The 13,201-nt window shown below is 39.5% G+C and overlaps 1 protein-coding gene across 1 annotated transcript; it reads right to left on the bottom strand.

Moving 5' to 3' along the window:
* Positions 1–169: 169 nt before the first annotated feature.
* Positions 170–9,231, bottom strand: atp6v1c1b (ATPase H+ transporting V1 subunit C1b). The gene is made up of 13 exons (XM_031296334.2): positions 9,027–9,231; positions 7,708–7,888; positions 7,554–7,621; positions 7,266–7,351; positions 6,966–7,060; positions 6,434–6,525; positions 6,056–6,154; positions 5,024–5,092; positions 2,568–2,660; positions 2,050–2,143; positions 1,626–1,723; positions 1,354–1,477; positions 170–408 (listed from the first exon to the last, which is right to left on the bottom strand). Exons 2-13 carry the CDS (start codon positions 7,837–7,839, stop codon positions 310–312), a joined length of 1,149 nt encoding a protein of 382 aa, XP_031152194.1. The 5' UTR covers positions 7,840–7,888; positions 9,027–9,231; the 3' UTR covers positions 170–309.
* Between the last annotated feature and the right edge of the window lie 3,970 nt (positions 9,232–13,201).

Genomic DNA, 13,201 nt, shown 5'->3' with positions numbered 1-13,201 from the left:
GACGGCCCATATTTCAGCCAATATATTTAGAACAGAAGTTCAACAGCATATTTAATATGGACCCAGGAATGTACCATGAGCATGAGGGAGGGAAAGAGGATGGGAGGACATAAATGTTATTAAAAAAAAAAAAAAACACGCACACACACACACACACACACACACACACACACACACACACACACACACACACACACACACACACACACAGGAAAAACAGGGTGGAAATAACTCAAAGTTTGGAGACGTGAACAAGTCACATCAGAATACTACTGCACAGGGAGGGAGATGATGATGGCGGCAATGTATCTAGACTTTGAAGTCCAGCAGGTTGCAGTCGATCTTGTAGTAGACATAGGGGTAGTACTCCTGCTGGCTCAAGTTCAGCCCTGGGATGTCCATAGTGGCCTGCAGGCACAACAGAGACACCAGAAGAATTACACACACATAATTCTTGTTTGTATCCATATTTCAATACATTCTTTCTTATACTACAGTAAGTTCCCATTAGAGAAAAGCCACCGATACTGCCTAAAATGCTGGTATTGGTATTGGAAAGTACTGGAGTTTATGCACAGATCCAATACGTAATTTAGCCCCAAAGAAAATTTACTTTAAAGTAGTTGATTTATGTTTTTTTCCGTTATGACTCGCTGTCAAAACGGATAATAAAAGAAAGTTCTTTGGCGTTCATTGTTTGTGTTTGTTCATGTTTCACAAATAGTTTAACAACAATGATAGCAATCATATCACATCCATACAGGGATAGTAATATACAGTTGTTAAAACATAATAAAATAATTGTAATTTTTTACCACACTGGTATTGGATCGGTACTCGGTATCGGCAGAAACGCAAGTTGCAGTATCGGAATTGGTATCAGGAAGGAAAAAAATGGTATCGGAACATTTTTAACAATAACGACTACTACTACTACTACATAGTGAATGAGCCAGGTTTTCTGGGATCATAAAGGAAACTTAATCTTTTGAATTTCAGTCATGTCTGTTTAAAATAAAATGCCTTTTGCATGCCTGAAACATGACATAATACATTGCACTGATGGCAAAAAAAACTATGAAAATCTGTAGTTTTTTCCACAAGGGAAACATTTGGTTTGCAGCCAAGTCAAGTCCAGTTAAGAAAATGTATGTTTAACAGGCCAATGGCAACAGACACAAAGGGTGATTTAGTCCCTTGAACCTGAAGTGACAACCAGTAACTCCAACACCCTGAACAAGGGATGATGTCATCTTCTTAAGGACCCTGTTATCATAAAAGTCAAAGAGCTGGACCTGCCTTCCTCCAATAATTTCACTTGCCACTGTCAGAGAGCGTGTGAAGGAGACTCACATCAATGATCGCAGCACTGCTGTCCAGGTGTTTGTACAGTTCAGAGAGCACCTCTCTCAACTTCTTCATGTTCTTCTTGTTGGGCTGGAGCAGCATAGCCTGGAAGTTCACTGGCAGCCCATATCTATGAAACACAAGAAGTCTGTCAGGCCGTCTTTTATCTTTCCAAGGAAAAGATAAATGGATGGATTACCAAAGTGTGGAAAGAGTTGCAGACTGATGAAGTTAACTGAGGGCGTTTCATGGAAGCTGCTGGGTCTTCATTTGCTTACCTCAATACTGACTCGACAAACACGCGCAGGGCTTTTATGTGAATCCACGCGATGAAGGCTTCACTGAAATTTACTTTCAGCCATCGTACCAGAGGCCCCTGCGTGGATAGAAACAGTATTTTAATAGTTTCCAATAAAGATAAAATACCTGTCAACTGGCTGAAATGGAGCATTCCCATTTTGGATGTTTTTTTAATAAGATGCTCCATATAAATGACCAGTAAGCATGATGACAGATGTATAGTCTTTCAGCCATTACATATAATACAAGCTGCAGGGCTGTGTATGCTCTTATTAAACATTAAATAAAGAAATAAGCATAAGCAGCTAAACATCTAATTCACCGAAACATAGTGAGCTCTATTAACTTCTTCCGTCCCTACTTAATCAGTAGTACTGTTTGTAAAGAAAACAGCAGCCGTACAAACTGTTTCTTCTTGTCAGTGGACAAACGTGTCATCTCTTCTTTGTCTGCCTTCATCTCCTCTTCATTGTACTGAAAATCACGCACTGTAAACCTAGGTCACACACACACACACACACACACACACACACACATACACATACACACACACACACACACACACACACACACACAAGTGCACTCCTGAAAAATGGGCTACCGCTACATACAAAACAAACAGATAATAAACATGCACTGAGATCCCTCAGTCGTGCTAATTGGAGAGACTGTCGAGTGCAGACAAAATTGTGTTTATTATAAAATCTTTTTTTAGAGCATAACAAGCCAGTTCCTGCGTTTACAAAAAGGTAGCCTACTTCAATAATGAGGTATCATTAATGCTATTTATATTTGTGGTTAATTTTCCAAAAACTCATTCAGGGAAAACAGAAAAATGATCCGCAATTAAAAAAATCTGTCAAATGGCTAAAACTGAAACACAGCTCAAGAGGAACTCCTAAAAATATAAATGAATTTACTTGTTTTCCCTGGCCTTGTGCTTGAAGTCATCTATAGCCTTCCTGAAGAGAGTGACACTGAACAGGCCGCTGTCGTGGTCTTCAAACAGCAGCCTGGAGGAGAGGAGATGACACATTAACGTAAGAGCTGGATACATTTCAGTATGTTTTCACATACAAAAGGACCTGCTTGTGACAAAAATAAGCACAGTGGAATTGCATGCTGACGCACTGGCTGTGAACAGTGCTGCAGGTGGGGGAGACACAATGTAGCACAGTTTACCTCACACTCAAGTCAGTGCAGGACATACACCCAAAGCTAAGGGAGAAGCTGGAGAGGCATAGCTTTCTCCCCACCAAATAAGGCTAATAAAGTAATGATTAAAAAACACAAATGCTTGATCAAGGGCCCGGCCCGGCCCGAGGGTAGCGGCGGAAAATATCGGCCTGGCCCAGCCCGAGGGTCGGGTCGGGTCCAGTTCGGGCTCGGGCAGAGAATCTAAACTCTAGCGAAAACGTGAAAGGTGGAGCAGTATGTCCTGTATGTCCCTTACCGGCTAATGTATTTCAAGATGGCACATGAATATGGAGCGTCTACCCCAGTTCATGCAAATGCAAATGTAAAATTTCAAGCCAATAGGAATACTTGGAATTGATGGTGGTGGTAAATATTCATGAAAAAGGATAAGTTTGTGAACGGGCAACACAGATTTTCATAATGAACAACTAAACACGTTACACACTGGACCTTTAAAGAGAGGGCGAAAATCTGTGGTGGTTGACAAACTTCTATATCGCATTATATATCATCATATGCTTCCTCCTACCTCAGACAATAAGTGAACCCATTTAATATACGCTTACATGTTTAGACCAACCTCTCTTTGTCCCTTATCTCTTTTGTGGAGCAGTTTATACTCCTGTAGAGCGGGGTCATATTATACAAAGCTTATATGATAGCATACACCATTTTGGATTCTCCAGTGGCTTCTGTACCCTTCATCAACACTGTCAAGATGATTGGGAATTGGTCAATGATCCAGCTTGAAATTGGTCAGCAAAGATAAACTCAAACAACCAAATCTGCTGATTTCACCCTAATTTCCTTCGATACATATGGGGCCTTATTTTAACGATCTAAGCGCACGGCGTGAAGCGCATGGCACAGGTGCATTTAGGGCGTGTCCAAATCCACTTTTGCTAGTTTGACGGGGGAAAAAAGGGTCCATGCGCCAGGCGCACGGTTCAAAAGGGTTGCACTTAGTATCTTCATTAATTCATAGGTGTGTTTTGGGCGTAACATGCAATAAACTAATCAGAGTGTCATCTCCCATTCCCTTTAAAAGCCAGGCGTGTTTGTACCTTGGTGCATTGCTATTATGATGGCGAATTTGCACCGCAATATTTTTATTTGTAATCTTTTGCATGTTTGTGTGCTGCTGCGCTTCCCTGTGTGTGTGTGTGTAACAAACAGTGTGCGCGCGCTGTGCATAAGCCTAGGTGCATTTTACTAATTTGCTGTTAAAATAACAATGAAATGCTGCGCTATTGACTTTAGACCAGGTTTTTGTTGGTCAATGGCGCGATCACTTCCCACTGCCTCAAGATAGCAATATGCCAAGAATTTACCTGAACACACGTCCTTGTAAGACCAGCACGTCCATGGGTGCAAAGATGGGCGCAGGTTCATTTGCTATTTAAACGATGCGGGCGCTGGACGGGAAATTGACTGTGTCGGTCTTAAAATAGCAAAGACACTTAAGTCAGGCTTTGCGCTGCACCGTGTGCAAGATAGGGCCCCTGGTGTCACCAGCTACCACTTCTTCTCAGCAACAAGGACATGATCCCTCACTGGCTTCTTACTCCCTGCCCTAGCTGCTCAAACGTAAGATGTTTCCCGTTTACAGCTCACATCAGTAGATGGTGCCCCACATCTGTTCTGGAAATACAGGTTGCTAGGTTACCACACCACAATGAGCCACGTCTGTTCAAAAGCCCGAACATAACGCTTCAAATCATCTGGCTTTGTTGGCAAAAGGTCAATTTCTTTTTTGCAGGTCAACCACATTATGTTTTCAATTTCAATATGAGTAATTTGCTTTTTACAGGTCAACCATGAAATGTTTCCAATTCTAATCAGAGTCACAGCCCAAAACCTAAACCTTGCTAAAGCAACTTTAGAGGACACTAGGGTCACAAACTGAGAAAGCAAGGCAAATAGTCTGATCGGAGACATTTTTGAAGAAAAATAAAATTGTTTAAAGTTAAACGGACACAAACTACTGTCTATTGATAAAAAAATAAAACCTGTCAACAACAGGGAAAGTAGGACTGTCTGTCTGTACAGTATGTGGCATAGTGCATGACATTCATTAAAAATCCAGATACATCACAGAGCAAAACTGTGGTCTTCATATGGTTGATCATTGATACATTTGTCAAAAAAAACGCACACTAAATAATTTAGTTATCCTTACTTTGTGGAGCGTGGCACAACCATTTCTGCAAGGGTTTCATACTCCTTCTGCCAGTCAACATAGCTTGTCCTGGAGATGGTTGAAAGGGGAAGATAACAGCAATGTATTTTACATCTCAAAATAACATTTTAGGGCTGATACCAATACTGATATTCTCAAACAAAAGAAAAGCTGATTTTCATTTTATTTTGAAATTTAATGCATTACAATTTGACCATTTCCATGACCAAAATGTATTCAGTTATGAGGGTGAAGACACCACATGGGATTGAACTGAAATTCTTTTCACTTGGTGTCTTCTTAAACAAGTGTAAACTACCCCATGTTACTGACATTATACCTTTAAAGGGGAACCCTAACCCTAACCCTACTATGCAGGTTTTTTTTAGCTTAATTTACCATAACTGAACAGCTTCAGAGTCATTGGAATGGTTATATGACTTTTTTTAGAGTTGAATGGTGGTCGTCTCGCTCCCCCCTAGCGCCCGTGAGCGGAAAAAACACCCTTGCAACTTTCGGCCGGCGAGCCTCCGGCCTCAGCGTCAGGAAGTATCGCGTGATACCAGGTCTCGCGATGTAACGAATTGCTTCACGGCACTGCACACATACGCTCGTTTAGGAACCGGCTAACAAGGTAGCGATGGAGTTTTTCACACTATCGTCATGGCTGAGCCGGCAAAAAAGAAATAGAAAGCTAGGAAAGCATTGTCGGAGGAACAGAGAAAGAGGAAACGGCAGACTGACCGAGCGAGGAGTCAGACACAAGTAAACATTGGAGCTGCCAAATATCTATTCCGAAGCTGTAGCTCTATAGAGAAACCTGCGAGCAAAAACAGCAAAGAAATGGCCAAAACTGCATAGCGCCCCTTTAAAATGTTAAATCAATATTTTTGCCAAATAAATATCAGTTTCCAGACTGTTTTTATGTAGCTGTAATCAGAAGGGAACCTCCATCACATCTACCATAAATACAATGACATGAAAATTCTCACCACATATTGAATATATAGATACTGATGTAAGTGTACTTGCTTTGGGACAACCACCAGCATGGTAATCAGGTACTCTGAGTCCAGTACAAAGTCCTCTTTCTTCACTATGTCAGCCAAACTCCTGGTCAACAAGCTCCCCCTAAAGGACGACACATGCAGTTCAGATTGTCAGGCAACTTGAATCTTTCTCAGGAAGACATAAAAATGTGTTTATTAAGCAATTTTAAATGTTACATGTGGACTCATTTTAACGTCATTCTGTTGTATGGGAAAATAGCCAAAGATAAAAATACAGGCTAATCCTGTGTGATCAAGCGAAAAAGTGCCACAGTATTTAATGCTTCTGTAGTAAAAAGTACAGACAACATACAGTAATTATTATTATTATTATTATTATTATTATTATTATATTACTCACGCATTCTTCCTCTCCAGGTTTTGCAGGTTTCCCTTTAAGTTGTTGTAGGCTGAAGCTCTGGCCTTCAGGTCATTGTCTATCTGAGCTGCTTGCTAGATAACATAAGAAGAGGATGAACACTATAGATTACTTCAGTGAGGATCATTTCCTGTACAAAACATATAATACATAATAATCTTTGATCACAGGAGTGGGCAAAATCAAACTATGTTTATATGCAATTGTTTAAGATGCTGTTTGTGTTACTGGCTATGTGTGTTCTCTGTAGTTGTTTATTCTGTTGTTCTCAGATAGTAAAGGGGGGAGAGAGAGGGGATGATACGCAGCAAAGGGCCACGGGTCAGATTCAAACCCAGGCCGCTGCCAAGGACTCAGCCTACATGGGCACACTCTACTGGGTGAGCTAGAGTCGCCCCGCAAAAGTGATCTTAATGCCTCAATGATATTGCCTGATTAAAATAAAAAAAATGTACAAAAGAAGAACAGTTAGCATAATAGTCAAATATTATGTCTACAAGTGAACAGATTTTACCTTGGAGATGATCTCAGAGATGTTTTTCAGCGACTGTTTGATTGGATACTTAGCCATGTCCCACTGGAATCTGGTGATATAGGTGACCAGGTCAACTGCAGAGAGTTGAAAAAAAAAAAGGTTAAAGTCATTGGCATTATTCACCTTCATACTATATAATGATTGTATATCTGAACCCACAGTAACCCATCGTGTCTTTCTGGAGTTTAATCAACAAAATCACGCTGGCTGTTACTTTCTACCACCACCAAGAGAGTGAATGTCCGTCACCATTCTGATGATTAAGTTAACAGCCATTACCTCCATTAGCAAGTAGGTTCTCCTGCACTTTGTCTCGGCTGTCCTCCAGGACATCTGCCATATACTGAGCGACCTTCTTCACCACACTGAAATGCAACACAGGGTGAGGAGAAGGGTTGGAGACCAAAACAAGGGGTCCCAAATAAACAGAAGCAATAAATGACAACAAGAGGCAGAACTGTACTAAAACGAGACAGTGGTTTATCTAAAAACTGTCTCCCACTGCCCAGAAGATACAGAGAGCATTTTCAAATGCTTTCAGCTAAGAAATAACACAGAGAAGTTTACCTTTCCACAAAAGTGTCTAGTTTAGCCAGTTCATCTGACAGACCCACTAAGACATCTAGTGTTCCGACCTGTTAGAGACAAACACACAAAAATATGCTAGACTACTCGTGGAAGGATTTAGTGGTGGGGAATACACATGACTGCTGTGTTTGACCTTGAGATCGGGGATGTTGAACTTGTTGTTATCCGAGAGGTTGTTGGCACGCGTGGTGGCCACCATCAGCTTGTCCCAGGTCTGCTGGCACGTCTTCTCCCCCGGAGCGGAGATCAACCAGAATTCTGTCATGGCTGCTGCTAAGAGGTTTGTCCACTGGGCCTTTGATGCAAGGAAGTTACTGAGGGTGAATAAAAAGGAGTATTAACAGAACTCCGCTGTGACTATTTCCAGGTCTGCTGTTCTGCTGACTGAAAGTAAAGAGAGAATTGGTGATGATTAAAATGTGTACAATGAGAATCTCATGGTATATGTTATCATCATCACTGACTCAATGATTTTTATTGTCTCATGATGAGACAATAAAAATCTGTCAGCCGTCTGAATTAATGCTGTATCATTTATACCACGGTAAATATACCTTGAACATTTCTGGGTGTATTGTAGTTTTTACTTCACTACACTTATCTGACATGTGTTGCTAGTTACTTTGGATGTTGAGATTTTAAGCAAAACATATGCTTAACATATAGGCAAATAAAAAGGATGCCTTTTTACACATTAAAATACCCAACGGTATTTGAAGTAGTTAAAAAAAACGGCTCCTCCTCAAACTTCTACAACATTAAAATGTTGCTTACATGTTAATGCATCATCAATAATCTAATAATACACAAGGGATACTATAATTCTGCAGTACTTTCAATTTGGATATTTACGTTCATTTTGCTGATACTATTTGGAAACCTTTACTGAAACTATATTTTGAATGCTTGACTTTTATTTGTAACTGAGTATTTTCACATGCAATTACTACCTTTGCTAAAGTAAAGAGTACTTTTCCACAACTGACGTGTAAAGATCCCTCCATGAATCACAGTCATAATATAAAGCGCTTTGTTCCTCTTTTGACGTCTACTTTGCTTCGGATTCATGAACTTCCTCACATTTCCCCTTAACTGTAATATGAACAATGCACACACTGGTTACTGCATCAGTAAAGCACAGTAGAGACAGGCAGGTCTCCATGTCTGCTGATTGACGGTCATATGATCAGTGTCTGTGCTGCAGAGGACATGTTAAATACTGATCCGCCTCTTAATTGAACACTATGAACAACACATGGCGAATAACTGCTGGTCTTTAGGTTTGATTTGTTAATCATTCTCACTTAAAATCACTCATTGTATTAGCTAAATATACCTGGTTGCTATATGGTTAAATTCAGTGTTAGCTCGCTGCTGACACGAGCTTGTTTGCATCGCAGTCTCACGCTGTCACGATGTCAATAATTGGTGTATTTCCGTAGGCCTACTTACCGGCGTGTTTAATGGCTTCAGTATTTGGTCCACACGGTGTAATTCAGTTAAACAGTAGCAGCTTCCCATACATAGACCAGATAATAACAGCTTTTCGACTCAAAGGTGCTTCAACACAGCATCTCACAGTCAGCTGATCGGGGCAGTTGTTGTGCGACTGCGCAAAGCTGCTGCGCACTACACTGAACCTCACGTGACAAGTCCTCGTGAGGTTCAGTGTCAGAAAAGTCATGCAGTCAGAAATAGTCATAGATAGATATAAATATATTTATAAATGAGTCAATATAGTTCAATAAATAAATACATCATGTTAACCTTTAAAAAAAAATTAAAAAATTACAACACTTTTGATAATGGGACTTTTTTTTAGAAGGCCACATTTATTTATTTCAGGGGACTTTTATTACATAAGTCCACACTAATTTATTTCCCTCTCTTTTTCATCTCTTATAGTCAAATGAAGGGTCCGTGGTTATCTCAGATTTCAAGCAACTAGGAGCCTGACATCGATTGCAAGCATTTCTGCCAAAGCAATTAAAACATGAGTGCGCAGACAAGATGCTGCACGCGTTGTCGGACACAAGCAGGTTCCTGGAACCGCTTGCGCATTCGCGCGACCGACACAAGTCCATCAGCAGCCGTCTTCGAGCCTGTCGCCAAAGCATCCACCTGCCAGTAGGGCCGGGCAATATATCGATATAATATAGGCTATATCATGATACTAGATATCGTCTTAGATTTTGGATATCGTAAATGGCCTAAGTTTTGTCTTGTCCTGGGTTTTAAGGTTTAAGGAAGTGATGTTATTTTCTGAATTTACCAGACTGTTCTGTTCTATTTGCCTTTAACCATTAGTCATTGATGATTATTTATCTGAAATCTAGGCTATTTGTCGCCAATCATCTGGGTAATTTTATACCAGTAAGTTGAACTTTTTTTGCTTCATGCCAAAAGTCCGTTAGTTAGCCTGTAGCTATTCCTTAGCTAGCTAGTCGGTTAGCCTAATGTTACTTATGAGTCGGCAGAGAAACGCAAATTCGCCTACAGAACACTGTTTGCCAAAACAACCAGACTGGTTTCTTCCTACAGGCTGTCGTCAGGGGCGAATCTAGGATCAGACTTTTAGGGAATGAGAATGTGACACGGATACAGTGTCTTAAAAAGTATTAAAACACTTTAATTTGGGTTCTAATCTTCACCATGAAATAATCAACTTCTTCTCTGGGGACGTTAAACTTCACAACCGCACTCCTGCTCTCCCTCTGGCAGATCAGATATGAGACTCAGCCAAAGGCGGGAGTCTGGCACAATCACCTCCAATTGGCCAATACTACGATTACAGGTGCAGGTACATAGCATAGCTTTGGCGACAGCGAAACGGGATATTAAACCTGTTTCAAGCCCTTTGAACATGTAATTGTTTGTCCTTTGTCACTAACAGACAAGTTTTCTAACTCTAACTTGAAGCACTAAAATTGATTTAATAAAAAGAATATATTATTTTTTATGGGGGCTGAGAAATAATTTAGGGGGTCTTGAGCCCCCCTAAAAAGGGTCTAAAATCGCCAATGCTGTCACTGATGAACACTTAACACCAGTCCATAGTGTCAGGATCAATCCCTAAGGATTGCTACTTTTTTTTAGCAGTTAAGAAATAGATTGTAGCCTTACCCTTTTTTTCTTTTACTATGCAATAAACCTTACATTTTTTAATAGTATTGTTTTTAACTGTTTAACTTAAATATTCTTATGTCCAGGGGCGATTCTAGGATAAAATCTTTAGGGGGGCTCAGCCCCTGATGAGAATGTGACACGGATACAATGCATGCAAAAGTGTTAACCCCCCCCCCCGGCTAAATCAGTAATTTTATTAGCCGATAATCTCTGAGTTATAGCTACTGCAACAACGTCAGCTAACTTTTTTGACACTATGATGGAACTAAACCTGACACTTTATAAGTCACAGTGATAACAACCAATTTGACACAATGTTCTAACATTCAGCAATTTTAGTTGCTTATGTTTCAATTTGGGTTCTAATCTGCGCCATTAAATGACCAACTTCTTCTCTGGGGACTACCAACGTTAAACTTCACAACCGCACTCCTGCTCTCCGTCTGACTGATTAGATAGAGACTCAGCCAAAGGTGGGAGTCTAGCATAACCACCTCCAATTGGCCAACACTACGTTTCTGTTAACCCTTTCCTTGACTGGGTTACAGGTGCAGCATCGGCGACAGCCACACAGGATATTAAACCTGTTTCAAGCCCTTTGAATCTGTAATTGTTTGTCTGTCACTAACAGACACGTTCGCAAACTCTCACTTGAAATAACAAAATTGATAAAAAAAAATAAAAAGTTTTTTTTTATCAATTTAAGAGTAAGTACTCAATTTAAAAAGGGTCTAAAATCGCCCATGCTTATATCCGTTCGGTCAAACAGTTAATTGTTAACATCCCTATCTTTTAACATAACCATTTTTTTTAATTTGTTTGTATGCCAGGAGTGTTGAGAATTGATTATGGATGCAGTTGTTTGTTTATATCCTTAACTTCTGCTGCAAATTGAGTTTCCTTCCTGATGACAGTCAAGGAAATTAGCTGAATTTAGTGGAACTGAAGCACAAAATCTTATTTTACTCCTATCCTCGTGGACCTTTGAAGCATAATATAATTTATTTGTTTGCTTTTATGTACACCTTGTTTTTATTGTCATTTGTCTATGAGTTATAGCCCTGTAAAGCACTTTATTTTGTATATATATCTATATATTACACTACACACAATTGCTTTACAAATAAGCCTTGACTTGACTGTACCAATACAAATAGATTTAGAAGCCATATCTTCTTTCTCAGAAATGTGAATTGCATGGCTCAATTTGATTAGCTCTTCCTATACCTTAGGGCAATTAGCATGACTGTAGGCTACATGAATCCATAATCCGGTCACATGGTCTCTGAACCTACACATCTTAAAATATCAGCGTGAGAGTGCTTTCATAGAGAACTTTCCTTGTTGTTTAGACACTTTTCTAGGCCACTTTGTTTTGTTAGATAAACGCTATAGGACAGCCAGACAGACACAGATGAAGCCATGCAGCATGTTGCTCCCATGTCACAGAAATACAAGTCATACGACTAAGGGTGGCTGCAGGCTGAGTTTTTGTGGCATTCATTCAGTGTTGTACAGAACTCCTGACCACCATGCTTAATGAGATACATTTCTCAAAATGAATTTCTTACCATCAAACTGAATAGCACAAACTATTCAATTATCACAGTTAGCAAGTGTGGCTTAAAGACTAATCAACAAAACATTCAATAAGCTCTTGAATCTTAATAATCCCCCAGATCAGATTTTGTGAGACATTAGCAGGAACACAGTGAATGTCAAAATAGCTGCTACCTAGACAGAGGCATATTATGAGACATAAAACAAGGCCATATTTTAGCATTCCTTTGGCGAGATGTTTTAAAACCAGTAAGGAGAAGTAAGAAGAGTTAACAATACAAACAATACAAATATCCTGAAGACATCTATGTGTGGTCAAAGACAGCTTGAGCCAGGATGCTAACACATGTTAAACAGCCTATGTAAAGTATTGAAAATCAAGTTCACCACGAGCTTCACCAGCTGTAACATTAAAATGCTGCTTGTGTGTCAAAGCATCAGTAATAATATTCCAAAATGATTTATGTTTATGTTTTCTACACACTGATAAATACATAGCCTATATCTTAACAGTGGTGAAAGAATGTATATATTTGACTTTTATATATATATATATATATATATATATATGTATATAATATAACTCTGAAAGGGCCCAGTCTGCCCAACAAGTACCTCTACTTTAATACTTTAAGTACATTTTTGCTGTTAATGCTTTTGTGCTTTTACTTGAAATCTTGAATGAAGCAGTTTTACTTGTACCAGAGTATTGTACCAGTGTTGCTACTTTACTTAAGTAAAATAAATGCGTAGGCTACTTCTTCTACCATTGTTTCACAACATTGCTGTGTCACTGTGAGAAAATTGCACCAATGATGTTTTTTTTAAAGAAAACATTGTTTAGCATTTGTTTATCATTATGCTTAAATGTAGTTTTTCTTATAGCTGTGAGTGGACTGTGTAGAATTAGTGGTCTTGGGTCCATCTCGTATACATAAATG

The sequence above is a fragment of the Sander lucioperca genome, chromosome 16, assembly GCF_008315115.2.
Source record: "Sander lucioperca isolate FBNREF2018 chromosome 16, SLUC_FBN_1.2, whole genome shotgun sequence".
Classification (NCBI taxonomy): domain Eukaryota; kingdom Metazoa; phylum Chordata; class Actinopteri; order Perciformes; family Percidae; genus Sander; species Sander lucioperca.
Note: the sequence above shows the minus strand (reverse complement) of the source record. Positions and strands in the feature narration are given on the sequence as shown.